The 24,356-nt window shown below is 49.4% G+C and overlaps 9 protein-coding genes across 9 annotated transcripts; 3 read left to right on the top strand and 6 right to left on the bottom strand.

The window, feature by feature from the left end:
* Positions 1-447: 447 nt before the first annotated feature.
* Positions 448-1,620, top strand: FMAN_03320 (uncharacterized protein; the record flags this gene model as incomplete). Its single annotated transcript, XM_041832122.1, has 2 exons — positions 448-1,115; positions 1,167-1,620. The coding sequence occupies 2 exons, from the start codon at positions 448-450 to the stop codon at positions 1,618-1,620; spliced, it is 1,122 nt and encodes a 373-aa protein (XP_041682617.1).
* A 1,146-nt stretch (positions 1,621-2,766) lies between these two features.
* On the bottom strand, positions 2,767-3,780 carry FMAN_03319 (uncharacterized protein; the record flags this gene model as incomplete). The annotated part of the gene is made up of 1 exon (XM_041832121.1): positions 2,767-3,780. One exon carries the CDS (start codon positions 3,778-3,780, stop codon positions 2,767-2,769), a length of 1,014 nt encoding a protein of 337 aa, XP_041682616.1.
* Positions 3,781-5,986: 2,206 nt separating this feature from the next.
* Positions 5,987-6,800, bottom strand: FMAN_03318 (uncharacterized protein; the record flags this gene model as incomplete). Its single annotated transcript, XM_041832120.1, has 4 exons — positions 5,987-6,455; positions 6,511-6,573; positions 6,626-6,639; positions 6,711-6,800. 4 exons carry the CDS (start codon positions 6,798-6,800, stop codon positions 5,987-5,989), a joined length of 636 nt encoding a protein of 211 aa, XP_041682615.1.
* Positions 6,801-7,048: 248 nt separating this feature from the next.
* Positions 7,049-9,270, top strand: FMAN_03317 (uncharacterized protein; the record flags this gene model as incomplete). Its single annotated transcript, XM_041832118.1, has 2 exons — positions 7,049-8,559; positions 8,607-9,270. 2 exons carry the CDS (start codon positions 7,049-7,051, stop codon positions 9,268-9,270), a joined length of 2,175 nt encoding a protein of 724 aa, XP_041682614.1.
* An 18-nt stretch (positions 9,271-9,288) lies between these two features.
* FMAN_03316 (uncharacterized protein) lies at positions 9,289-10,224 on the bottom strand (the record flags this gene model as incomplete). The annotated part of the gene is made up of 1 exon (XM_041832117.1): positions 9,289-10,224. The coding sequence occupies one exon, from the start codon at positions 10,222-10,224 to the stop codon at positions 9,289-9,291; it is 936 nt and encodes a 311-aa protein (XP_041682613.1).
* A 412-nt stretch (positions 10,225-10,636) lies between these two features.
* Positions 10,637-11,840, top strand: FMAN_03315 (uncharacterized protein; the record flags this gene model as incomplete). The annotated part of the gene is made up of 3 exons (XM_041832116.1): positions 10,637-10,898; positions 10,946-11,436; positions 11,484-11,840. 3 exons carry the CDS (start codon positions 10,637-10,639, stop codon positions 11,838-11,840), a joined length of 1,110 nt encoding a protein of 369 aa, XP_041682612.1.
* Positions 11,841-12,525: 685 nt separating this feature from the next.
* FMAN_03314 (uncharacterized protein) lies at positions 12,526-14,517 on the bottom strand (the record flags this gene model as incomplete). The annotated part of the gene is made up of 1 exon (XM_041832115.1): positions 12,526-14,517. The coding sequence occupies one exon, from the start codon at positions 14,515-14,517 to the stop codon at positions 12,526-12,528; it is 1,992 nt and encodes a 663-aa protein (XP_041682611.1).
* A 996-nt stretch (positions 14,518-15,513) lies between these two features.
* FMAN_03313 (putative RCO3 glucose transporter) lies at positions 15,514-17,737 on the bottom strand (the record flags this gene model as incomplete). The annotated part of the gene is made up of 3 exons (XM_041832114.1): positions 15,514-16,873; positions 16,928-17,206; positions 17,622-17,737. 3 exons carry the CDS (start codon positions 17,735-17,737, stop codon positions 15,514-15,516), a joined length of 1,755 nt encoding a protein of 584 aa, XP_041682610.1.
* Positions 17,738-21,197: 3,460 nt separating this feature from the next.
* On the bottom strand, positions 21,198-23,313 carry FMAN_03312 (uncharacterized protein; the record flags this gene model as incomplete). Its single annotated transcript, XM_041832113.1, has 4 exons — positions 21,198-22,752; positions 22,808-23,045; positions 23,139-23,207; positions 23,280-23,313. 4 exons carry the CDS (start codon positions 23,311-23,313, stop codon positions 21,198-21,200), a joined length of 1,896 nt encoding a protein of 631 aa, XP_041682609.1.
* Between the last annotated feature and the right edge of the window lie 1,043 nt (positions 23,314-24,356).

Here is a 24,356-nt window from a genome sequence, read left to right as displayed (position 1 = left end):
CAAGACGGGGAGTATAACGCGTCAAAGAACCAAGATAACTTGATGGTTTGAGGGAACGAAGAGGTCCACAAGAGGGGGAATAAGCTCCTTTTAAAGCGTTTGGGTGCTCCCTCATCTAGACCCCGGATTTTCGTTCCCCGTAACCGAGGAAACTTGGTGACCCCGTGGGGAAGAAGATAAAGCATGGTTACATTTTAGCATGGTGCGGAGCCAGGGATCGAGTCATGATCCTTTCGCGGAGTAGCGGAGCTGAATGCTCTTTTGGTGTCGGGGAGTAGCGGTATGTGGGGAATGCAGATGGGGGAGTGATACTCCAACCCACAGGGGACTACGTATTGATGACAGAGGAGATAAAGGATAAATAGCTCTTCTTTAACTCATCCAGACTCTGACTTATACCCTTTTTGTTACAGCCTTTAAGACCAATCATTCATTCACTCCATCAATATGTCAAGCACCTCAGATCGCATCCTTCGGGTTGGAATCATCGGCTGCGGAGAGATCTCGCAAGTCGCCCATATTCCCAACATCAACTTCCTATCCCACAAGTTCCAAACAACCTATCTATGCGATATCTCAAAGCAGGCTCTAGCCCATTGCACCACCAGAGTCCAAGGTGGTACTCCCAAAACCACCACCAGCCCTGAAGAACTCTGCTCCTCACCAGATGTCGACGTGGTCTTGATCGCCAACGCTGACGCATACCACGTGGAGCATGGTATACTCGCTCTCAAGAATGATAAGTACTGCCTTATCGAGAAACCAGCTGCGACTTGTTTCCGAGATATAGATAGACTTATTGAGGCGGAGAAGGCTTCAAAGGGCAAGGTCTTTGTTGGAACTATGCGGCGTTACGCTACTGCCTTTATTGATGCTGTGGCAGAGGTCGGGGGCATGGAGAAGATTCAGTATGCCAGAGTGAGGGACATCATCGGCCCTAACTCCACATTTGTTGAGCAGAACGGCACGTTTCCTCAGAAGTTCAATGACTTCACTGAGGAAGATGGTCAGGACAGGAGCCGTCGGGAGGCTGATATCTTCGAGCAAGCTCTTGTCAAAGAGTTTGGAGTGCCTAGCACGCCTCAGTCACAAAGAATGCTGAGAGTTCTGGGAGCGTAAGTGATCTTCACGTTAGCATGCAATATCAGCGCTAACTTGTGATACAGTCTTGGAACCCATGATCTGTCAGCAATGCGCGAGATTCTAGGCATGCCCAAATCCGTCGCCGGCGCCGTGCTGACCCTCCCCGGTATCTTCAGCGTCCTATTTCAATACGATGACTTTCCTGTCACGTATGAATCAGGTCTCAGTGGTGTACCTCAGTTCGATGCGCACATCGAAGTCTACTCAGCTAACAAAATCGTGAGAGTCAACTTTGATTCTCCTTACGTCAAGGGTCTACCGGTGATTACAACGATTCGAGAGAAGATTGGTGAAGGTGGATTCCAAGAGAGGATTATCAGGACGACGTATGAGGATCCGTATACATTGGAGATGCTAGATCTTTATGATTGTGTTGTTGGAGGGAAAGTGTCCAAGACGAGCGCGGCGGATGCTAGAAAAGATGTTGAGCTGTTCGAGATGATCTTGAAGGCTGGTGCTGATAGATTCAAGTCTTAGACAGAATTTTGGACAGTTTCATGAGAATAAGTTACTATTTCATGCAGTAGTTTACTAATGGACTCAAAAAAAAAAAAAAAAAAAAAAAAAAGGCCGTCGTTGGATGTAGACTTTGATGCTTGAGATGCCAAGCTATACATTCGTCATAGGCTACGAACTCATTCAGATATCTATGGCCAAGACTCAACCCCGCGCGAGTCAACACATCTTCAGCATCATCGCCACGCTGAAAGTCATGCAATCAATCCCTATATTATCTCCCCTATTGGACTTCATCACCCTGGAATGCGAACTTCCTGGCTCCAGACACGATGACCCGCAGACTAAACGACCTCTCAGAGCTTTTGACAGGTTTACACCTCCCGCTTTTCTCTGGTTGCATCTAGAGTCTATGCTATGGCTTACATATACCGAGCGTCTTTGGGGAGTCGACAGCTACATCCTTCGAGCTATCCTGATACTTCTCTCTCTGATCTTTTTTGTCTTGCCATGGTTCTTTCGCGGGTGGATAACTAGCGTCGATCGACTGAAATCAGCCACTAAAGGAGCGCTTTTGCACCAAACTTTACTCTCGGCCGTGGCCTTTACTTTGTTCATAGGGGAACTCATTTCTCATTTTCGCTGCTGGAACACTACTCGCTTTCTTTGCTGCGCTGTTCTCCTGGTTGTTGCTGCTGCAACGGGAGTCTTCAGAATGTCACGGTGGTACTACTTTGTCAGAAACGGGCAAGAGAGGAGGCCTTCTTCAGTCGCAGATGCAAACTCTACACTAAAATGAAGATGGCAAAGCGGGTTGATCATTGGGCAATGGGCAGGCAGCCTCTACAGTTACCCAGGCGAGGCCTTCACAAGGGATGTTTGAAGCCCTCGTCTTATCAAGTGACAATAGTTCACAGTTTCAGTCAGCAGACTCAAGGTTTTTTTAAAGGAGTGTATTAGTTAGATTTTTATCGTGTCCGACAAAATCAATGCTCTAAATAAGTAAATATCAAGAATAGTCGCTCAATCAATGCCATAATAACTCATAAAGGACTGTTCCAAACAAAATCGACAAACACCATATCTATCTATGCACGCTAGTGATGTTCTATGCAACGCTATGCCAATGTAAAACCATTGCTGGGAAAATGTAAAAATCAATGCCTCTTACTTGGGGCAGACGGGCTTCTTCTGAGAGCAAGCGTCCTTCTTGCAGCATCCCTTGAAGCCATTGGCGCAGACCTGGAAGAAACCGGTGCCAGGGCGGCAAGTACCATCAGAGCGAGCCTTGACCTTGAATGTCTGGGCGGGCTCGTAGGTGCCGGTCTTGTAGTCGGGGCACCAGGTGTTACCGCAGGCGTCGCCCTTGCAGCAGCCGCGGAAGCCGTTGGAGCAAGATTGGAAGAAACCGGTTCCGGGAGGGCAGACGGTGGGGTCATCGGAGCGCTTGGCGACGGTTTCGGGGCAGATGGGAGCGGAGCCGGAGCAAGCGTCGGACTTGCAGCAGCCTCGGAAACCGTTAGAGCAGACTTGGAAGAAACCAGTACCAGGAGCACACTGTCCATCAGGGAGAGAAGCAGGAGCAGTCTCAGTGGTAGTCTCAGGCTTGTGCTCCCAGGTCTCAGGCTTGGGCTTGGGGGCCTCGGGCTTGTTGTCGGGGCAGATAGGAGCGGTACCGGTACAAGCGTCAGACTTGCAGCAGCCTCTGAAGCCGTTGGAACAAGACTGGAAGAAACCGGTACCGGGGGCGCAGACAGTAGGGTCATCAGCACGCTTGACCTTCTTGTCATCAGGGCAGACAGCGTCCTTGCCAGCACAGGCGTCGGACTTGCAGCATCCCTTGAAGCCGTTGGAGCAGACCTGGAAGAAGCCAGTGCCAGGAGCACATTGACCCTCAGGAAGAGAAGCAGGAGTAGTCTCAGGCTCCCAGTGCTCTCCCTCCTCAGTCTCGGTCTCGGTACCCTCAACAGGCTTGGTGATGAAGACGGGATCGCAAGTACCCTCGACGAAATCAGTGCACCACTTTATGGCACAAGGATCAACGGAGCAATAACTGCGGAAGCCATTGTTCGCACAAGTGTAGAACTGGCCAACGCCTGAACACTCGGTTTGAGAGCGGGCGGTAGGTCCAGCAGAGACATAGCCAGCAACAGCAACAAGAGCAAAGATTGTAGAATGCATAATGTTATGAGATTGTCGAAAGAATTAAAAACGGTTTTGTTTGGAAAGCGACGAAGAAACTGTGACAGATGACTGAGAAGAAGCGAAGGTTTGTAAGGAAATAAGACCTGACAAAGGAAAATAAGGAAATAAGAGAAAAAGGAAAAGAGTTGTTGTTGATTTGATGTTTTGTGATGTGATGATGAGAAAGAAAGAAATCCATTTCGACGAGAGTTCGTTGCTCTCTTATACCAGATTTGCGTACAAGTGAAGCTGTCTCAATGCAGTAAGTGTCTGTCTGTCTGCCATGCTTAGTCTCCGACTCTCAGCGGAGGAGGCTGTGACGTCTCACAGCCCTCACCAGAATAAGCCGTCAGATCGGGCTCAGCCCCCAGCCCCAAGATCACATTAGCCCTATTTTAAGCTTAAGGACTCGGTGCAAATTAGGTAAAGTGAGACTTAGGCTTTTTACCGCAGCATACGGTAACTGCGCCGTCCGGATGGTCTGGACTGGTCTTTACAGCCCTGTGTCGCTTTTAGTGGCTTTTAGCTTGAGCTGTCGAAGCTATTGCCAACATTCCCGTGGTTTGGTGGATGGTCAAGATGGTAGATCATTGGAGCAGTAGCTCTAGTAAATTGTAGCTCATGATTTACTTGTTTTCGAGGGAGAGCTGTTCGGGTCTTCGGCATTTAGAATTGAAAGCCTCAGTGGACTAAGAAACAAGCTTATTGTCACTAAACTCGACAATGTTTCCTCGGTTCAGCTCACTGCCGGATCTAATTGTTCTTCCGGGGCCATGGCGCAGCAGCTCAGATGGAGCTCTATTGCCTTGGAAAGACAGCTTACGCCGAGCATCCATCGGGCTGTCGGTCATGCATGCCATGATGGTACTTGTGCAACGGGAAAATATCAGCTTACTACAGACAAGCAAAGTCTTGGTGTCACGTACTAAGCCTTAGCATAGCAATAAGCGATCAGTAAAAAGCACCTGCGCTACGCCATGGCTTATCCCTCGAGGATGATTATTGGAGCTGAGATGGTGGTGCATCAGCTGGATCGAAGGATGGTTTACAGCTCAGACTGACCAGCGGCGGATATTGCCGTACTGTGTTTTCCCGCCCCCGACATCTTGGAGTATGCCGTAATGGAATGTCAGATTATTCTGTATTGTGAATTCTCTTGAGCTGAAGTCATACGTAATCGGCAATCAAAAGGCAATATCTCATTTGCGCGGAACTTTGGCTCTTCATGGTCCTTCCCTGGGTCTTAACCCGATTCTACTATCGATGCATAATAGCTTTTCATACTGTGGGAGAGAAAAGTGGTAGCTTCAGCAAGCTATGCTAGCATTCAGCCAAACGCTTGAGCTGGCTGCTAGTGGGCGCCATTTTGCTAAGAGAAGCCATTATCTAATGGTGACGCCTTCATCAAGTTGTCCAATGGCCGAAAGTTTCCAGAGGCTTCACTTTGACTAACAGCTAAAGTCACCAATCTATTGGGTTCTTGGACATAATTTGCTATACTAAACATGGCTAACAGGTTGTCTTTAGGATGAGAAATGCCTCAAAGCGCGTAGGGCACAGGGTCTGATGCTTTGCAATGCTTGCGGTATTAACAATCAATTTATGCCCAATGTTCCTCAAGCTGCAGAATAAGACTAGACTTTTCCGATGACAGTAAATATGTTTTCTCACCTAGCTAAGAACTGCTTTCAGCGTATGAGACTAGAAATTGAACATGGTAAGATGGCTTGATCCTTCGACGCGTGGATACGACTGGAATTATCCAGCATAACAACGCATACATGAGAGTCGTATGAGAACGAAAATAGCAAGCTATTAATTTCTAACTAAACTTAGAATCCGAGAGTTTCGATATCTCTTATAATGTGTTTTACAGACTAGGCATTCGGCTTCGAAGATGGTAAAGACAGGCATCATCCTGACAACCCGTCATCTGACGTGATCACGGTTGGAGTTGGCTCCCCACAAGAAAATCCTTCGACCAAAATAGTTTGGAATATGTTTTCGAACATCAGGTCAAGGGGGTGTACGGTAAACGTGGCAAAGCCCATAGTGTGAGACAGAGTAACCATGATGAGAGGCTTTTGAATCATGATACGGATTTTCAGAGCATACATAGGCACGCTAGGAAGAGCATCTATGATTTTGGGTTCTCTTTGATCTTTTCATGTCAGCAGTGACGTGATATCAATTAATACGTTCTCTAAAAGTACATGTTCGGGTGTTTCTGCTCCATCTCCTTGGCTTTGCTTCCACCAGACTCCTCCTGGATATGAATATCATTCCTCGGCATAGCATCGTCATCCGCATCTTGCAACGTAATCGTTTCTCCTTGTTCATCTACAGGGTCATTGGGAAGGTCCATAGTCTCTGGTTCGGATGGTGGGGCATGAATAGATCGGGCACGTTGGTCTTCGTCCATCAAAACCTCGTGCTGGGTTGGCGAGTGAGTTTGCTCTGATCTATTTCGATACCATGTTCTTATTTCATCCACATTTCTTAGTGGAAGACTATCCCATTCTCTTATACGGTCGTCTTTTCTTTGTGATGAAGGCTTGAGTGAGATGTGATTGTTGTTGGGTTCATCGATAGAGTGCACGAGCTGAAAGAGAGCTTCTTCTGTCTCAGCAAGACGAGCCTCTAGTCTTGTAATAAACCCTATGGGAAGACCTCTACTATTGTATTAGTACTTAAAGTAGTCGATATGAATAAGCATGGCAGTGATACCTCTTGTTCTGTTCTGGATAATGGCAATTGGCAGGATCATTGGTGCACTGCAGACAATGAGGCCTGATCAGCCGTTAGCACGACGATCTCTCCTATGGGAATATGAAACACTTACAACTGTCTATCACACTAGCGAGTACTCAATTTAGTAAAAAGCATTATCTTTCCCCCGGAATTGAGACTGGGGCATGAAATCTCACCTTGCGCTTCCGCTGCCGACAATGACTGCACGCTATCGGGTTCAACTGCCTCTCAGCTTCTTGCTCAGCCGAGGCCTCATTATTCGCCATGTAGACAATTCACTTACACAAGGACCAATCCTTGTGCAGCATCAGTAAATCGGTCGGGGTTCTTCCCCAGAGTCAAAACGTCGCTCCACAGACAGAATGACTTGTTCAACCCCGCCTCGGCCTTTTCTTTGTCCGGGCGCGACACTAGCACCTTTGCAGCTTCAGCTCACTCCCTCCAAGCTTGGCAGTCTGCAGCATCGTCAGTTCATCCAAATTTCACAGTCCGCAATTGAGGATGTGATCTGAATATGTCTTCTCATCACTCACCGTACGATAACATCGAGACAGCGTCTCACTCCACCCTAGGTCATTCAGAACCTCAAGGCCAGAAACGGAAGCACTCGACTTCACAACCTGGACGCGAATATGGATTGATGCGCGACACAGGTGAACACGATGCCGCTCGGTTCGTAGGAAGCGGTAGTGGAATCCACTATATTCGTGCTGTTCATCTTCGTCTTGCCAAGAGATCTGCATCAAGAACTACAGAACCTGGGTCTTCGACTATCAACACGCTTATTCCCGGTGAAGACGACCAACTTCGTCAGGATGCTTCGATAAGAAGAAATCGAGAGCAGTTTCTTTGGAAAGATGATGAAGTCTGTGAAAACTCCATGGCCGCAGAAGAGACCTTTGAAGACTTTGTCGAGTGGTCCAAGAGTTATTTCGAGGCGTGGCATCCTGTTCTTCCGTTCCTTCACGGCCCTCACGTCCTAGGGTTGTTTGAAGAGGTTGCCAAGAATGGAACGCTATTGCTTGACCCTATCGATATGGTCATCTTGAAGTCTGTTCTTTCTATATCGTTGGCGGATAGTCGACAGGCCACTCCCTTCAAGAAGCCGATCCCAAAAGTATATCTTTTCAACAGTGTCGACGATGCGCTGGCCAGCTCTCAGTTTGCTTTGAGCCAGCCGGCGTCAATCCGCTCAACTCAGGCCGCTTTGGCTATCCAGTTGTTCCTGACTTCGATGCTTTGTCTCAACGCCGCATCGAGATTAGGTGGACTGATCGTTAGGACTGCATTTCACATGGGCCTTCATCGATGTCCAGCGCGATACCCCTTCTTCACAGATAAGGAGGTTTCAGTTCGCCGCAGGGTTTTCTGGTGTATCTACATCCTGGAAAGGCTTCTCTGTCAGTCTCTTGGGCTACCTCTCGATATACGAGATGACGACCTGGATGTCTGTTATCCTGGCGAGGAGCGCCATACAATAACAAATAGGGAAGAAAATCCGGAAAGATTACAGCTTCTGACGTTCGTGGCAAAGCATGCTCGTATACGCGGGCTCATTCTTGAGCTCAGGAACAAGTCCATGCTTCAACGGCAGGATACTGCAGATCGAGCAGCGTTCGTCCAAGCTGAGCTGGCTAAATGGTTTAATGAAATTCAGGACGCGGTAGAAGAGGACGATCTAGCCGATGCAAGCTCAACTACTCCAGCAATATCCGAACATCACAAGGTTATGCTTCTAGTTCTGAAACACGAATCAGCAATATGCTTGAACAGACCTGGCCTCGCCTCCGAACATCCCTCATCCTCGTACTCATCCGCATTTCAAGCATGCATATCAGCTGCCAAGTCCATCTTGATAATCCTCAAGAAACACCGAAACCGCCACCAGTTATCTGTGGACTCAACTAGTGCAAAGTCTCAAACACCCTTGCTGTGGCCTTCCTTCACGTGGTCTATCTGGATCAGTGCATTTGTTCTTATCCATGCTGCCTTTGAAAAGCAGGTCCATCTGGGTAGTGCAATGAGGTTTGAAATCTCCTTCCCTTGTTCGACGCTTACTGACAATCTCTTAGACACGTTGCTGCGGCGAAGGACATCCTTGGCCATCTGGCTGCACGAGATACATCGTGGCCTGAATACTGTCTTGGGGCCATTGATGAGCTTACTTCCACGGTGCAAGAACTTTCCCAAGAACGGCCTACTATGATCGAATCTCCGGTAGATGCCATCATCACAACACGCAGTTTCTCACCGAGTGTTGGAAGTCAAGTACGGAGTGGTGAAAATACGACCCCCATAAGACTTCCAAGAACACAACATGCTCAATCTCAAAGCGCTGAGACAAGAGACAGCCCAAACTCTATCCCCCAAAACATCTCCTCCAATACCCAAGCATTCCAAGGACTATCCTCCACTCAACCCTTCAGACCGCAACAGAACAAACGACCACGGACGACGTATCATTCTACTGGTATCCTATCTCAAGATATACCTTACTCACAGTCCCAAAATCCTCAGGCACCATATTCCAATGACTTTCTATCTACACCAAACACATCACTAAACCCAGAAGGAACACCGGGTGTGAACTTGGACAACATACCGCTAGAAGGCCATGAATCAATGATGTGGTACGATCAACTCTTTGCGAGCTCATTCAGCGCTATTGATAATCCCTTTCTTGTAAATGCAGAGTTCGACGCTTCTGTTGATCCAACTTGGAACTATTTACGATAGTATCACTCTATTAATACATTATACCTCCTTCACTTGAATGACCTTCCTCTCCTTGTTTAATACTACTTGTATGTGCTTCTTCTCACTAGATCCCTCGCCTTTGAAGAAATTCTCATTTTGAAGACGCTCGAGAAATAGCTCGTAAGCTGGCATATACCCCTTCACAAACTTGATAACCTGATCATCTGTCATGCCAGGCTTGTGCTGCCTTAACGCCCTCTCCTGACCCAGCCGCCACTCGTAGACCTGAACGAGTTTATCTGTACTCAGATGAAGAAACCCATCAAAGTGCTGTGGTCCAGCAAATGTCTCACAGTATCTTCTCAAGTTCTGGTTGATGAGCAGAAGATGGCTCAGATCGTGGCTCGCCAGCGTGTTTGTAAGAGCCCATTCTTCAGACTGCTGTGCCTCTGAAGCCTTAGCTCTCTCCCACTTCCTCTTGACTTCCTCGTCAGTCAAAGGCTTGAAGCCAAGTGCCCAACCTTCAAAAATCAGAACATCAAGGCTTTGGTCCAGCGGAACTTCTTCCCAGTTCTCAGCGGGAACTCTCCCACCCTGACCACTGTGGAGGCTCTTGTCAAAAGCTGGCCATTTGACAGTTTTCTTATCACTCTCAACGTGGCCAAGCACTTGGTCGAAGAAGTCCTTGGCTAGAACTTCGTCATGAGTTCCAGGTTGACCACGAGTTTGGAGGAGACCATTATCTGGGTTCGCTTCTCGAAGAGCGACAAGTTCTGGGTGGTCATGATAAAGATCATCTAGGGAGAGCATGCGAGTCTTGAGATGGTGTTGATTCGTGAGAGCTTGGGACAGAGCTGCAGCCCATGTTGATTTGCCACTGCCTTGAAGACCAGAAAGGCCTAGAACGAATGGTCTTGAGGAGTTCTGCTGGTGGGCTTGGATAGCAGGGACAAAGATGTCCAGCACAGTATCAATAGCTTTTGGATCGATCATGGCTAGTGTAGTGTAAGATATTGGGTCTTTCGTGATTAAATTTACAAAGTAAGAGTGCGTGATCGATAAAAATAATATCCCTCAAGATATCATGGAAGACAAAGGAAAGGAAAGTCCCTCATATCACCTTTGGTACTCTTCTTAAGAGATGGACAATCATTCCCCGCATCATAAGCCACTATTCACGGAAAAGCGTCAATCGCAACGGACTTGAAGCGCCGCTCACTTCCTTTCCCGGACCGGGCAAGGCGATGTTGCAGCGGACATTTCTAAGTCCGCCCTCCTCCACACAAAGCCAAGACTAACATACTCTCAATCCGACATCTTGGTATATATAAGTATAACATATCTATCTTATACAACTCATCAACATCTTCAATCCTCACCACAAGTCTTTGCATACAAACTCATCATGTCTCCCTCCGCAGTCACTGCCAAGAAGTCCTACAGCATCGCCTCCATCCCCGCTGATGGAATCGGTCCTGAGGTCATTTCCGCTGGCATCGAGGCTTTAAACGCTCTGGCCGATACTCTCCAGACTTTTGATCTTGACTTTACTCACTATGATTGGAGTTCGGATACTTATAAGAAGACTGGGAAGTATATCCCTGACGGTGGTCTTGAGCAGTTGAAGAAGCACGATGCTATCCTCTTCGGCGCCGTTGGAGCTCCTGGTAAGTCCATTAAATATTCTGATTAAACTTGATGCTCATTCTACTAGATGTTCCTGATCATATTTCCCTCTGGGGTCTTCGTCTGGCAATCTGTCAGCCCTTCCAGCAATACGCCAATGTCCGCCCAACACGCATCATGCGCGGCACACAATCTCCCCTGCGTAACTGCAAAACCGGTGATCTCGACTGGGTCATCATCCGCGAGAACAGCGAAGGTGAATACGCCGGCCAAGGCGGTCGTTCACACCGTGGTCACGCCTGGGAAGTCGCTACAGAAGTCGCCATCTTCACTCGCCATGCTGTTAGCAGACTTATCCGATTCTCATTTGAGATTGCACAGAAGAGACCTAGAAAGCATTTGACTGTTGTCACTAAGAGCAATGCTCAGAGGAATGGCATGGTTCTCTGGGACGAGGTTGCTGCAGAGGTTGCGAAGGACTTTCCGGATGTTACTGTTGAGAAGATGTTGGTTGATGCTATGACTACGAAGATGGTCCTAAAGCCTGAGAGCATCGATACTATTGTGGCCAGCAACTTGGTAAGCCAACCACTCAAACCGCTGAATACTTTACTGACACAGTCTAGCACGCCGATATTCTCTCTGACTTGGCCGCTGCCCTCGCTGGTTCAATCGGCATCGCACCAACAAGCAACCTCGATCCCAGCCGCGAGAACCCATCTATGTTTGAGCCCATCCACGGCTCTGCATTCGACATCACCGGCAAGGGCGTCGCCAACCCAGTAGCTACCTTCTGGACAGCAGCTGAAATGCTCGCTTGGTTGGGTGAGGAGGAAGCTTCCACAAAGTTGATGGAGTGCGTTGAGAATGTCACTGCTTCAGGTGTTCTCACACAAGATCTCGGTGGAAAGGCTACTACCAAGGAGGTAACAGCTGCGGTCGTGGCGGAGATCAAGAAGAGTCTTGGCAAGAGCTCGAAGTAAGTGTTAGTAACGAGATAAATGATAGAAAATTAACAGTTCGTGTTTTATTTTGTCTTTATTGCCATAAACCTCTTTGTGTTGTGAAGTCCATAGTTGTTGTCTGATGAACGTCACTCAAGGAAACGCCTTTGTTCTAGACCTTTGTTCTCCCCATATCCACACATTAAATGGCTAATAATTGACAAATACCGAGCCTATCAAAGCGACTTCTCTTTATCGGTTCATATCAAACAGCCCTGTTGCGCTGGGGGTTAAGTATTATCGCAGATTCGCATGGTCATGAGCAACTCTACAATTTAAGTATCGTCGGTCGCATAGAAGTAATTACTCAAACAATCTCGAAAAGAATACAAAGTCATAAATCCTGAATTCCACGTATATTGCGATAAGCTATTTCACCCACATCTACCTGAATAGCCAGAAAATCGCCAAACCCTGAGCAAAGCCCTTCAAGCGAATGAGCTCTGCCCGCAGCAAGTTATCGCGCTCTCAAAGCTCAAGACTTCCTCTCGCCTCTCTTCTATCGCGATGGCAATACCAGCCCTCAACTGGCACAGGATCAGGGTTCTACAGAGACAAAGTTAGGATTTGAGCCGAAGCTCATCAACTTCAAGGCGCTGTGATTTGCAAAAACGATACCGATCTCTTACCTCGCTCAATTACGAGAACGACGAGGACCGCAGCCTCAATCGTCACCGTATAGATCGTCGTCGGAATCTATCAATCTCGGTTCATTATGATTATTTCCATAATGCCCTTGACGATTCCTGCCCTGCTGGCGAGGAGGAGCCTGCGTCGCCAACTGAGCCGCCAAGCGATTCATCGCAAGGAGCCGTTCCTGGTTTGTGCGCCTAGCTTCAGCGTCTTCCGCATGGTATAGCTCTTCACGGTGAGGCCTGCCTATCTGAGGGGCATCCATCGGGTTATAAGGTGGGCGCGGCGCGTTCATCTGAGGCCTGTCTATCTGAGGCGCATCCATCGGGTTATAGGGTCGGCGTGGCACGTCTAAATGAGGCGCGTCCCTCTCGTTGTACAAGCGGCCTTGGTAGTACCTCTCATACGGACCCGTTCTTGGCCGATAAGTCCTAGGAATAACACGTTCGTCTCTTACAGGCGGTCTCTCAACGCGCTGCTCGTTGATCTGCATGCGACCAATATCCGGCATGGGAGCTTCCATGGCAGCACGGCCATCGTCGCGCCGGCGATCCGGTCGCATTCCAGGCGCATATTCTCTCTGTACATCGGCGACTTGGTTAGCTATTCTCATATCTCCCCCGGGTATCATGTTCCCAGACATCCTCCGTAGGCGAGGGGCATCGGGCGGAGGACCTACCATTATAGGTTCAAGTCCGTGCAATTCCACTGGTATGGCTCGTCTGAGATATCGGTCACGTTCATATGCATCTCGATTCCTCTCATCGTGATAAAGTCTTTCTCCATGACGATGTCGTTCTCCATGATGATTTCGTTCCCCATGGCGATGCCCTTCTCCATGGTGATTCCTTTGTCCGTGATGACGTCCTTCACCATTTTGTCGTTCCCTCACATGATGTTCCCCACGACGGCGCTGCTCCTGTGGTTCCTGTTGTTCCTGAGGAGGAGGCAACACCAAAGGCCGGATAACCCTTAGCGGTCCCCCTACTTTGGGCGGAACACGATTCTCCTCACCCTGTACGGGTCGTAGCTGTGGAATTCTCGCAGGTCCGTCAGCCTCGTCCGCTGCAGCCTCCTCAGTAGGGTGCGGGCGACGACGATACTGCGGTGGCTTCGTACCTGGGCGGTCCCTCATGGGTACCATGAGGTTAAAGCCTCCATATGTGGGACAGCCGCAGGTGCGCCATACTTCACCGCAGATAAAACAGAACTCTTGGCCGCATACGCATGTCATGTGGTTGCACGCCTCCGCGAGCTCGATCATCCTGCCGCACCCGGGGCAGTTAACGGTCCGGTTCTCGTCCATGGTGGCCCAGACGTCTTCCTCAGCGGCTCCCTCTCGGCAAGGCTGGCCTGGATGGCCTCGCTCACCGCAGTCGCGACATGTGTGCGTATCACACAGCAAACAGTGCCCGTTGCGGTCAGGCGGAATGAATACTGCGCAGTTAGGGTCGTGGCAGTATAGTCTATCGTGAATCGGCGCATTGGCTTCCTCTTGCACCTGGCGGAACAGATGAACCAAAGCAGGGGCGCGTGCAAGTGCAACACCCTCCTCATTGATAGGCTCGCAGCATCTCGGTGGAAACCCTTCTTGAGAAACAAGACCGAGTCGAATAAGTTCACGGTAGCAAGGGTAGCAGTAATTGTGGCGGCCGCAAGGAGCTCTCATGTGAGCATCATCCATGCAAGCAACGCACATTTCTCCGTTCGCTTGTTCAGGTACAGGATCCATTGCAGCTTCGCGAAAAGCAATCCTCCTCTCGATTCGATCTAGCACGATTCGATGGTTGGTATTGCGAACTTCAGGGCTGCGCAGTCGCTCAAATGCCAACTCTTCGTCGGTAATAATCCTACTGACAAGGAAAGCCTGCTCATCATCTTCTGCAAGATCTAGAGCAATGGCGATGAGCCTGGCCAGGTATGGCTCCGAGAAAGCTTCGTCGGGGGGTAGGAGCTCTTGACGGATCAGCAAGTCAAGAAAATCCGGGTGGACTCGGTCGAGGGCGTCAGAAACATCCGACATGCTGGGCAAACTTCCGACAGACGCAGGGAGTGTGTATAGAAAAGTTATAGGTGTCGCAACTACGGACCTGTCAAAGGTATATAGGTGTCAAGTCGCTGAAGTTCCTCCAAGCAGATTTAAGTAGCGAAAAAGGCGGCAGTATATGCTATAAGGTTATAGACCGCTTAGATGTCAACTGGCGATTTGTGCGAGACGCAAGAAGGTTTGTGAGAAAGAAAGCTTATTAAGTAGAAAGGGTTAGGACTGGCGAAGCTTTTATCTTTGAGGTGAGAGGCAGCTCAGAGCACGCTTTGACTGACTGTTCACGTATTGCCAACAGTGACCAGAGTCAAGCGTAAGGCAGTTTCAGTGCCTGGTTGGAGAACAAGGCCACAGACTTCCAGTGACCGAGTCCACAAGGGCATGTTCGCTGGTGACAAGTCAGGTCGACAGCGTACTCATGTACCTCAGCGAGAGAGTTCGGTACCTCACAAGGGATCGATAGGCAGTACAAAGCGAGTTAGATGCTCAAAAATGCTGGTATTTGGTAGCTGACAGGTAATCAGATCGATATCAAGCCTTTCTGTAACCCCAAGAAATCCATCCGTGGCCATGCGCCGTCACTTCGCTCCTCTCGACTATTAGCCGTTGCCCACAGGGTATCCGGGCATCCATTCATCGACGACGTAAAAACACTATGACTCCCTAAAAAAAGATGGTAGGTAAATCATGAAAAAAGATGTCCAAGAGCCAAGAGTTTGGTATCCAACCCAGCCAAGTCCCCGGTACCGACTGTCCATCCGTAGCCCCAAACTGAAGGGACGATTTGAGTTGATGTGATGGGCAACAAACAAAGAAACAGAATCCATATAAAATGACAATGAAATCATCAATGACCATGACAATAACGCGTAAACCCCACTAACTCCACCTCGTCATGAACTCCATCGCTGATTCCTTATGTGACGTCCAGGCAAAAGACACGCAATATAGACAAACAATTCGGCGACGCGGAGCCTAGTAGCTGAAGTCGACATTGGCCATGGCCATCGGCGGTGGGCCCTTGTTCTGGTCATTGTTGTTGCTGTTGTTGTTACTAGGTGATGAACCGTTGTTGTTATTGTTCTGATTCACGGTGATCGATGATGCGTCACCGTCACCCAGAGTTGTGTCTGCGCTTGATGCAGTCGTCGTTGTTTGCAGCTCGTGGCCTGCAGGCGGTTGGGCGCTCGGTGACCAACCATCGTTGAGCATCTGTTGGAAACTCCAGCTCGGTTCGAAAGACTTGCTGTTCCATGCGTGGTTCACTCGTTCGTACATCTCGTCGATCTGTTCCAGGCTGATCTTGCTTGTTTCGTACACATTACACCACACAAAGAAGACGGCCAGAATGCAAAAGGCGCCCCATATGAAGAAGATTTTTGGTCCAAAGGAGGCATTACCTGGCCCTGATCCAACCAAGAAAGGCACACTGTAGCCGATACCAAAATTGAGAAGCCAGTTTGACGCTGTTGAAACCGACATAGCCTTTGCACGGACTTTGAGGGGATAGATCTCTGATGTTACGACCCACACCACAGGTCCCCAAGAAGCAGCGAAGAAGAAGATGTTGATAGCACAGAATGTAATGAGAATGGTCTGCGACGCTTTCTCGTAACTCTGTCCTGTCGCGGTATCAAAGGACGCCATAAGGAGTTGGCAGCCGGCCATTCCAATGGCTCCAATCATCAAAAGCTTCCGTCGACCCCAACGTTCGATAACCAACAGGCCTGGTATTGTCGAGACAACATTGATGACGTTGATAATAAGCGATTTGGCGTATGGACTCTCGACGCCGGCACCGTCAAAGAAGGATGTGCTGTAGTACATTATGAAGTTAATGCCGGTGAGCTGTTGAAGCATCTGTAGACCGCAACCAGTAAATGTACGTCGACCAAGGTGTGGCGAACCAATAAAGATGTCTTTATAACTGTCGGGTCCTAATGTTAATTCATATTGGTGATTTGCTATCATTTCTTGCAGTTCGTCAATGAGCGCCGGATGTGTAATGTCTAGTCGTCGAAGTCGACTGAGTGAAAGACCAGCTTCGGTATGAAGGCCCTTCTTGACAAGGAAACGAGGTGTTTCAGGTAGTAATAATAAGCCGCCGGTAAGAATAATCGCTGGCACAATCTGGAGGCCGAGAGGGATTCGATAAGCGGAGGAGTCCTTGAGTTCAGAGGTGAGGATGTTGACTACAGAAGCGGAGAAGAGGCCAATTGTGATCGATAGTTGATATGCGCAGACAAGAGTACCTCTGATCCATTTTGGTGCCATTTCAGACTGATATAATGGAACGAGGACAGAGATAAGGCCGACACCAATGCCAGCGAAGAACCTAGAGGCAATATTAACGGCATGGTCTTCCATATAAGGGATGAGGTGCACATACCTCCCAACCAATAACAGATCTATGTTGTTAGCGCAAACTTGGAAGATGGCGCCGACGCAAAAAATGCCCACGGCCAAAAGAAGAGTCTTGCGACGGCCTAGAGAATCGCCAGTGGGTGCAGCAAGTAGAGCACCGAGGGCAGTGCCAGCGCTGAGGATGGCGACGATGATAGATGAGTCTTTTGTACAAATGTCGATGGCGCCCTTTTCGTCGTGACAACTTGTGTGCTTTCCGAATTGTTCCTTGAACTCTGTCATGGCAAGGATGCCGTTGATGGCTCTGTGAAGAGATATGGTTAGTTTCTGGCTGTCAAGACGATGTGACACGATGAAATGGGCTGGTATGGACAAGTCGGTTTTCGGGGAATCGAGTCGGAGTTTCGGGTTGGAGGTTCGTCGAGACGAGTCGCTGTCGTTCCGGATATCGCCCTTGTTTCGCTTCCTTCCAGCACTCCCTCCGACGATGTTGCTTTGCGTTCTTTTGAGATATAGATGGTGATGGCTTCATCATGTATGTCACACGAGTCCACCGCAGTCGTCGCATCGTCAAATCGAATAAAGTATCGTCGATAGGTCCCGGCATCCCCCTCCGCATCAATAACGCCGTCGGTGCATCGTCTTCGTCCATCGTATGTCGTAACCATCCATATCCAAAGGCATTCAAAGTCAAAAGAGAAAATGGTAGTCAGTCTTACCCAGTATCGTAGCCGAACAGCAACCCGCCAGAGGCAACGAAGAGACCGACCATGATGGCCGGCGCCGACGAGCCCGCGACATTGTCGGGTTTCTGCCAGCCCATGGCAATGGCCATGGTGTCGGGTGTTGAAGTCGTCAATCCAGGGTCAGAGGTATCAAGAGCGAAAGGCTCCGGGTCGGCGAGATTTTGGTGGAGGTTGAAGGGTTGAGAAGATCAACGGGGGGACATTGGGCGATTCCGTGTGGGTAATATCTGGATGGGACTGGCCACTGGTCGACCTTCTAGCCCGCCCGTTGTGGTGCTAGTCCTCGCACTGGGTACGGGACACCTTTTTTGTGCTGTAATGGTTCAAAGTCAATGCTTCCAGGTTCGCTAGTCTCTAAAAGGAGAAGGGAGAGCACGTGGGACATAACCAAAGTCAGAGGAGAAGGGAATATAATATGTAAAGCTCAGAGTTCATAGTAAGTTTGAGTCTCGATGCTTAAAGTGTCTTTCATACTCTCAGAAAGAGACTCAAAAGGAAGACCACAGAGAGGGGCAGACATGAATGGCGAGAGACTGCCATCTCCAGACAAGGAGGCAAAAGCAGGAATGATCATCACTCCAAAGCCTGACCATTCCCCATCCAGTCAAGCCCCAGCATTGGCTCCCTGACCTGCAGCCACTGGAACCTCGTCAAGCCATCCCAGTGGGTTCTTTTCACTGGAACGAGCGTGGACTGGCTGAGCTAAGCGAGTCTACAGTGCGATTCCTCTCAAGACCAATCAACCAAAACTCTCTTCTCCATGGAGGCCAACCTAAAGGATCCATGGATACTGTAGGTACCTTGAGAAAAAGAAAAGACGTCGCTGGTATCATTACACAAACATCACGGTTCAGGACATTATTCTCGCCTTGCACAGCACGCGCAGCAATCCAAGCACTGCCCTCGAGCTTGTCTTGAGTTCCCCGAATCTGAAACTGAGTCACATTGACACAGTCCCTGTCGAAGCCAGACCTGAGAGAGAAACAGGGGAGCTTCTTTCTTTTTTTTTTTTTCAGCTCATAAACGACCAAGCCATAGTTTCATGTCGTACTCAAGCTAGAAATGCAAGAAAATCAGGAAATTCGTATACAGAGTTGTGTGGCTGTGGGTAGGACCGAACTCCTTATGAGGGTTCTATGATGGGAATTTAACATATCACAGACTACTTGAGAAAGGGGCGCATTGTTAACATTATTGTCACAGAGACGGGATGACAGGTCTTGAGGAACAAAGAAGCTCTCTTGTCACTTTTCGGGCCCCGAGGACACTCCGCCATTAGCTGCATTCATGCATCTCAATTCAAGGGTGATGACTCTCGGCAATATTCCGCTGTGAGAACACGGTACGTACTTGTATTCCGAATATTCGGATTCAAAATCAGGTCGTTCTCATGCAAGCCAGCTTCGTATCTTCCAGCCTCTCAAATAAACAATGTCGTTGATAGAGTTGTTGATAGCGTTTCGTATCCGAACCATCAGCAACTCCACCATAAACTCCTTCAGGATGATCGGATGAACAATGCAGTTCACTCTCACACCAAGAGCACAGTCAGAGCAACTGTCTCCCGCACGTAGCCTCCAACCATCAACAGCGCCGCCGCCATGCAGCGCTTACCCCGGCCTAGCACCGCGTTCCCTTTTCTCCCCAGACTGTAGAGACAAGTCCCATAGCTCAATCTAATTGCTGAATCAGTACTTTTGTGCAACGTGCAGAGTCACACAGTCTCCAGTTTCCCCCAGACAAATCACCCCGGGGTTTTAGTCCGGGCCCGGTACTGGATACTTGACGAACAACCAACCCTTGTAGGCTGAGAGCTAAGACAAGTTCATGACTTTGAACAAAGAATGGGGGATAAGACAAGCGAGTTTTGTCTCTCCCTTTGTCATTGGTCTTTTTAAGCTTTCAATATGGTCTGATTCATTGCTTGAACCCTTCCCCACGAGACCGGGTCCAGCCGCTCGGAAGCCGAAAACACAGTCAGAGTCAGGAGTCGTTAACACTTTGATTTGATTTGGATTGATCTGAGTTGGCGATTGGTCGATGCGTACAGTACCATGAACTTCTACTCACATCCTTCACCAACAGCGAGTTTCTCAGGTCATGCGACGGTGCTTGCTTGGCGTATTCACTTGTGGCTGGTACAACAAGACTCGGTACCACAGAATGTATTCCCGCCCTTTTCGGGAGTATGTGCACTCACTCACTCACTCACTCACTCACTGCTGATGAGGGTTCCTTTGCGTCCTGTCAGATGCAAAAACAAGATCTGTGTTATAGCCATCAGATCATCCATCATACAATGGGCTCCTCCATTGAACGGAGACTCCGCCGATTATATTTAGATAGTGTCAAGTTTCATTGTCACCCTGTTGACACATATCAGTCAGGTACCTAGTCTACAGTGCAGTATTCCCCCAAATGCCACGGCTGACACTACCTAACTACCTACGGATACACTGTTCTCTTTTCATCTTAAGACATTGCGCTGCGGGGTGCAGAAAGGCTGGGGTTGAAACATGGGTTAACGACATAAGGCCGAGCCGCTCCTTGGTAGCGTGTCAGAAATGCCGCTTCCTAAGGACGGCGGTCATCTTTCACGTGGCTGCGAGATCACCTCTGCTAGACATATCAGATCATAAAGAGAAATTCGTAAGTTTCTTGTGTACCGTGGCTTGGCTGGAATTGTCGGGAGAGCGGACGGAAAGGGGCGCAAGTGTGAGGTCAAGCACATACAACGTTGAGTCGAATCTTGTGAACCTACCCTGGACTGTCAAACATGGTGATATCACGGCATCTCTCGCAAACGGTAAATGTATTATTCCCTTGAGTCCTTGTTAGTAGAATAGTACTGCCAATTGGTCATTATTTGAATGCTGGGGCTTGTTGTTTCGATGATTCGCCCTCCATGCTTCGTGTGTTAAGAACTCAAACATATTGATCTTTGATATCAAAAGATCTCGAACGTTGCACAAGCTGTCATTGTTGTATTCAGTCATACTATCCTCAATGCAACGTATTCTCAGGGCCGCGTGGAGTGTAACACATTGAAACATTTCGAGATAAACCTGATCGTCAGGCACATCGTGATAAGCAAAGTAAAAACTTTTGTGATACATGTGCATTGTTCGATGACCTTCAAGCCACCAATCCCAATATCAGGCAAGAAAACTTAGGACCTCTTTTCTAAGTGATGGAAAGACTTTGGCAGGTTCATTATATATTAGTAGGCCTTTAGACCAGTTTATTTAGTGGCCTGATTTGATGTCAAGAAGTTTCTCTCCTCCCCGAGGCACCAATGTCAACACCCAAGTTTCAACAGACACACTGCACAGAGACGGGTTATTAGATGTTAAAATATCTTCATAATTTGTATCAACTAGATTTAGCAACAAGCTTGCATGCATCCCGCCTATGAATACAAAAATCCCAGACGCCTAATATTTGCCAGAGCCCTTCTTTTTTGGGGGCATAGGGTACTACAAAAATCTCGCACAAAAAAAGCACACAAGAGTCATCGCCGCGTCACCATAGTTACATCAGACATTCGACCTAAGGCTCAAGAGTAACCTCCTGGCCCTTGACGCGGCCAATGACCTGCTGGGGCGCGTACTTGGGGATGACCTCGTCGTCGTGCAGCATCTCGAACTCTTCGGTCGCGTCGCGGCCCATGAAGTTCAGGATGGCCTGTACGCCGCCGGGGTGCTCCTCGAGCCAGTTGCTGAGGTCCATGACGACACCCTTGACGACGACCCAGACGTTGTCCTTAGTGTTGTGCTTGGCAATCTCCTCCATGGTGAACTCCTTCTCAGGGACCTTGAAGGCCTTGGGGTCGTTGGGCTTAGCAGCCTTGGCACCGTCGTCCTTGGTAGGGTTGGGACCAGCAGAGGCGGTGGCCTGCTCGTCAACCTTTGAAGGAGCACCAGAGCCTGAGGGAGCGGCACCGGGAGCACCCCAAGAAACAGTTACCTGGTTGGGAACTGAGGGGTCGAGGTGCAGAGAGATCTGGCCAACACGCTCAGCAGCGCTGCCGGCACTGCCCTTGAGAGCGTTCTGGAAGAGGTAGTTGCTGGCAGTGTCACCAGCAACACGGCCGTAGACGACACAGCCGAGAAGAGAAGAACCACCAAGACGGTTGGCACCGTGAACACCGCCAGCCAACTCACCGCAGGCGTAGAGACCCTCGAAGGGCTGCTTCTCCTGGTTGAGGACTTGGGCCTTGTCGTTAATCTCAATACCACCCATGGTGAAGTGGAGAACGGGCTCCATGACAGCGACGTGGAAGTCATCGTCAACGTTGACGGGCAAGTTGTGGAAGAACTTCTTGCCCCAGGGGTCCTTCTGCTTGCCGTCGGCAATGTCATTGTAGGTAGAGAAGGTCTTCTGGAGGTGCTCAGGAGTGCAGCCAATCTCCTTGGCGAGCTCCTTGCCGGTCATCTTCTTCATGAGGCCACGGCCAGAGTAGTGGCGGGTGTGGAAGTCAAGAACCTTGGAGGCCTTGGAGTTGAGGACAAGGCGGATGGGGAACTTGTTCTTCTTCTTCTCCTCCCACATCATGCCGGAGACGTAGTCACGGTGACCGAGCTCATCACAGAATCGGTCACCATCGGCGTTGAGGAGGAGACCACCCTCACCACGGAGAGCCTCAGCAGCAAGGAACTTCCACTTGGAGCCGGGGTCCTTGGGGTCAACGAGACCTGTGGGGTGGACCTGGACCTTGTCCATGTCAATGCCGTTACCGCCAATGGCCATGACCATCTTCTGACCGTCACCAGTAGCGTGTGTGCCGTTTGTGGTGGCAAGGCCGTAGGTATCAGGTCGGTGCTTCTTGAGCAGAGAAGAGTCGGAGAAATCAGCGGCGTAGCCACCAGTAGCGAGGACAACGGGACCGTCAATGGAGACGATCTCACCATTGTACTCGTACTTGACACCAGTGACCTTGTTACCCTCCTTGTTAAGCTCGGTGACGCGGGCCTTCTTGACGATCTCGACACGGCCGGGTTCGCTCTCTGCAAGCTCCTCAAGGCGCTGCATCAGGGCGTATGTGATGGCCATACCAGGGAACTTGGCATCGTGGCCTCGGTGGGTTCGGGGCTGGGAGTGACCACTGTAATGATTGTTAGCTTCTTGTTCCGATGCGACGAGAGGCGAATTGAACATACCCGAGACGAGAGACCAGAGTGAGATCGAGGTTGAACTCATCCTGAAGCCACTCGACAGCAGCAGCAGACTTGTAGGTAAGGACCTTGATAAGGTCGGGTCTAGCCTTGTCACGGGCAGACTTGAGGGTATCATCGTAGAACTGCTTCACGCTGTCGGGAATGCCAGTCTCAACCTGTGTCCTTGTGAGGGCACCGTTGATACCAGAAGTAGCCTTGGTAGAGTTTCCACCGAAGAAGCCTGCAGAAAGCGAACGTCAGTAAATGATGCGGTCTACCAAGTCCAGGCGCTTCAATGCGCTCGCTGGCTTAGTGAGATTCGGAAGTGACGTACCCTGCTTGTCGAGGACAACGACGTTGCCACCAGCCAAGTAAATGGTGTGCGCAGCAGACAGACCAGAGACTGAAAAGAGATGTTAGAATCGTCGCAACACACAGCGCAAAGCCTCCGAGAGGCGAATCGGCGTCAACTTACGGCCACCGCCAACGACAATCACTCTAGGAGCCATTATTGCGTGTGTGTTTTGGTATGTGAGTATATGGAGAAGGGTATAAAGAAGACACGACAGACTCCCACGCAAGAATACAATAGAAAAAGGGAGGTAGATGTTCTTGGGAGGAGGGAAATAAGAATGCAAGTTCAAAAAGAAAAAAGTCGGAGGAAGAGGAGGAGATCAAGGGACAAGTTCTTATTTAGTACTGTATGCGATCGATGGACGCCAACAAGGCCGAGGGCGAGAGGCAAGCACCGAACCGAAAGATGCAAGGTAGCAAGGCGTTAGGAACCCAGTTGGTTAGTGGATGCCGAGGTCGAACCATGAGTGAATGATGAGCGCGTGCAAAAAAATAGCGGCGTGGGCTGGGGCCGCCTGAGGTGAGTTTAATGGCGTGGGTCATTAACGAGGTTCAAGTACTTGTTTTACCACCAAAGTAACACGAAATCGTTTATTATTATTGATCTAATGAAGTATCTGTACCTTTACTCTTTCTCTCATCTGGTAGATGATGTTTTTTAATGTCTTTTGGCCCCTCTGTTCATGACTGTCGCAAACATTGACCTGACGGACTGAGACCTGCAGCAAATCAGATGCCACCGTTTTCTCAGCATAGCAAGGCCAAGGCCTAGGATTGCTCCCCGGAAGCGGCTGCAATGCCCACTGAGACTTAGCGTCAGTTCCCTGTATCCACCCCCGCTACAGTTCGAATTTGGGGATTGGGGGAGGCGCATCAATTCCATCAGTTGTCTTTCATATGAACGTCTATCGTCTATTGAGGTGCAATACTCTGTAAACTTACAGTCTCTCACCAATTGAGGGCCCTATAGACTCTAATCCACACCCTGTCCCCAACAAAGATCACTTCGGCTCAGTTACTCGCTGCCCTCGCCGTAAGCTACGCCGAAACACCGCATCGCATTTGTCTACCAGGCGACCGGGCAACCCACCGACAATGGCCTCTCTCGCGACTGATGTGCCGAGGTCTCCGCTTCTGAGGACATTGTGGGGAAAGCTACAGCATCTCAGGCTAAGGTGTTAAGTCGACACTACGAGTG

Source organism: Fusarium mangiferae (genome assembly GCF_900044065.1).
Source record: "Fusarium mangiferae strain MRC7560 genome assembly, contig: FMAN_scaffold006, whole genome shotgun sequence".
Classification (NCBI taxonomy): Eukaryota; Fungi; Ascomycota; class Sordariomycetes; order Hypocreales; family Nectriaceae; genus Fusarium; species Fusarium mangiferae.
Note: the sequence above shows the minus strand (reverse complement) of the source record. Positions and strands in the feature narration are given on the sequence as shown.